The 2,073-nt window shown below is 36.2% G+C and overlaps 1 protein-coding gene across 1 annotated transcript; it reads left to right on the forward strand.

The window, feature by feature from the left end:
• Positions 1–286: 286 nt before the first annotated feature.
• On the forward strand, positions 287–1,595 carry LOC111402801 (ethylene-responsive transcription factor ERF060-like). Its single transcript, XM_023031132.1, has one exon. It carries the CDS (start codon positions 364–366, stop codon positions 1,462–1,464), a length of 1,101 nt encoding a protein of 366 aa, XP_022886900.1. The 5' UTR covers positions 287–363; the 3' UTR covers positions 1,465–1,595.
• Positions 1,596–2,073: the final 478 nt, after the last annotated feature.

A 2,073-nucleotide genomic window follows, 5' to 3' on the forward strand; every position in this document is an offset into this window, starting at 1 on the left:
GTGCGTGCATTTTCAAGCAGTCGTGCTAGGGGTCGATAAATTCGTAAATTCATTTATGCATATATGGAAGGCTAAACTTAGATTTCTTTAACCTCTTAAACTTTTAGACAGACAAATCTATATATATAAATAAAATAAAATTGTTTCCAACTTGTGAATATAGTTCTTGCTTTCTTCATCTCTTAAGCTTTTCAAAGTCACCTCAATTTATATAGGTCTTCAACCCATGCATAAGCCTTTCATCAGCAAGCATGCCTTTTGATTTATCTACTCTCACTATCAAAATATTATTCAACTCTATTTTTGAACTCTTCTTAATACAACTTTCTGCTGCCAAAATTAATCGATTCGATACCATCATCCATGGAACGTCCTACCAATGATAGTAGCACGCACAAGGAGAATGATGACAAAGAGATTCCTCAACCTGGGCAAGTTTCTTTGAATCGGCCTCTGAAGAAGATTCGGAGTCTTCAATTTCAAAACAATCGAAATCATTTTCAATCTTCTTGTTCTAAACTAGTTTACCCTTTCGCGTTAGACGAGCCTGATGAAACAGGCCTGTTTTCGTGGTTTCACTCATTGACACCACACGAGAAGAACCAAAACATGATTTCTTTCGAGCCTGACCATCATCGCCAGGGACTATTTGGCTTTGATTTACACAATCAACCTCTTCAGAATCGAAATGGCAAACGTAATCTGGATCCAACAGAAGGATTGTTACCAAGAACAATGTCAACAGATAGAACTGCATCTATCCCTAAACTCTATAGGGGAGTGAGACAGCGCCATTGGGGTAAGTGGGTGGCCGAGATTCGTCTCCCTCGCAATAGAACTCGACTCTGGTTAGGGACATTCGAGAGTGCTGAAGCAGCCGCTTTAGCCTATGATCGACAGGCCTTCAGATTAAGAGGCAGAAAAGCGCGATTAAATTTCCCACAACTTTTCTTTGGCCCAAAATCGGGTGAATCATCAGCAGCCTCAAATTCTAGTCATACTGCCCAAAATTATTTACTCGAAAACTTTCATCAAAACCAAAAACAGCCCGATTTTCAGCCTGATTGCAAGGAAAATGTTGTCGAAAACAATTTTGAAAAGGGCTGTCCGTCAGTACCAAATGAAACTGAAATTGAAGATAGTCAAGAATCGACAAGAGAGTTTGTATTCGGGGAAAGCTGTAATTTGGAATCATTTGATGAATCACATTGGGTGAATTCGTCAGATGTTTGGATCAATCCATTGCAACCCGATTTTTTTCCAGGCGGTTCAAATTCAATTTGGCAAAATACTACAAACAACGATTCGCTGTCCTCTGTTCCTGGATCCATTGACGAGGTTTTGGATGATACGTTTTTCCAGATACAAGAAGAGAATTTAAGTTGGAAAGGAGATAATTTATCATCCATAACTTTCGACCCTACTGAAGACAAGATTTTAATGAATACACAAGACCGTCTTTAAACTTTGGCAGAATAATCTACGTTTTCAGATTAAGTTAGCCATATTTTCTACTTACGAATTGCTCATTTAAGTTCTTGAAATTGCTCTTTGTTCTTGATAAAATAGAATCATGCACGAGTTGATGGGGTGAATGGCAATATATCCTTATACTGTATGCAGAATCATGCATGAGTTGGTGGCTTGAACGCCATTATTTTTTTCCACTAGAGCATGCTTGGAAGCTTAAAAATAACTAAACGTTTGTAAGCAAACAAGTAATAATTTAATTTATTATTATTTTTTATAAAAAAAAAGTTAAAAATAACTTGTTTTTCAATAATTTGCTCATAACATTCAAGTTTTCTTGCAAATGGGATAGGATTGGAGATTGTGTGTAATTTGAGAAATGCCTTTATCGCACGAAACAAATTTGACTATGAGTATTAATGGTCAGATCAGCAAAAGTCGTAATTAATTATGAATATTAATTGAAAAATTAGCAAAAGTCGTACGTAATTATATAACTCAAATCGTCATGAACCATTCGCATGGAAATTAATGACTAGACACAAATTTGGTCAGCGTATGTACATTATTGTTAAACCATTATTGAATTGGAATTTGTGATGG

This window comes from Olea europaea, chromosome 10 (genome assembly GCF_002742605.1).
Source record: "Olea europaea var. sylvestris chromosome 10, O_europaea_v1, whole genome shotgun sequence".
NCBI classification, from domain to species: domain Eukaryota; kingdom Viridiplantae; phylum Streptophyta; class Magnoliopsida; order Lamiales; family Oleaceae; genus Olea; species Olea europaea.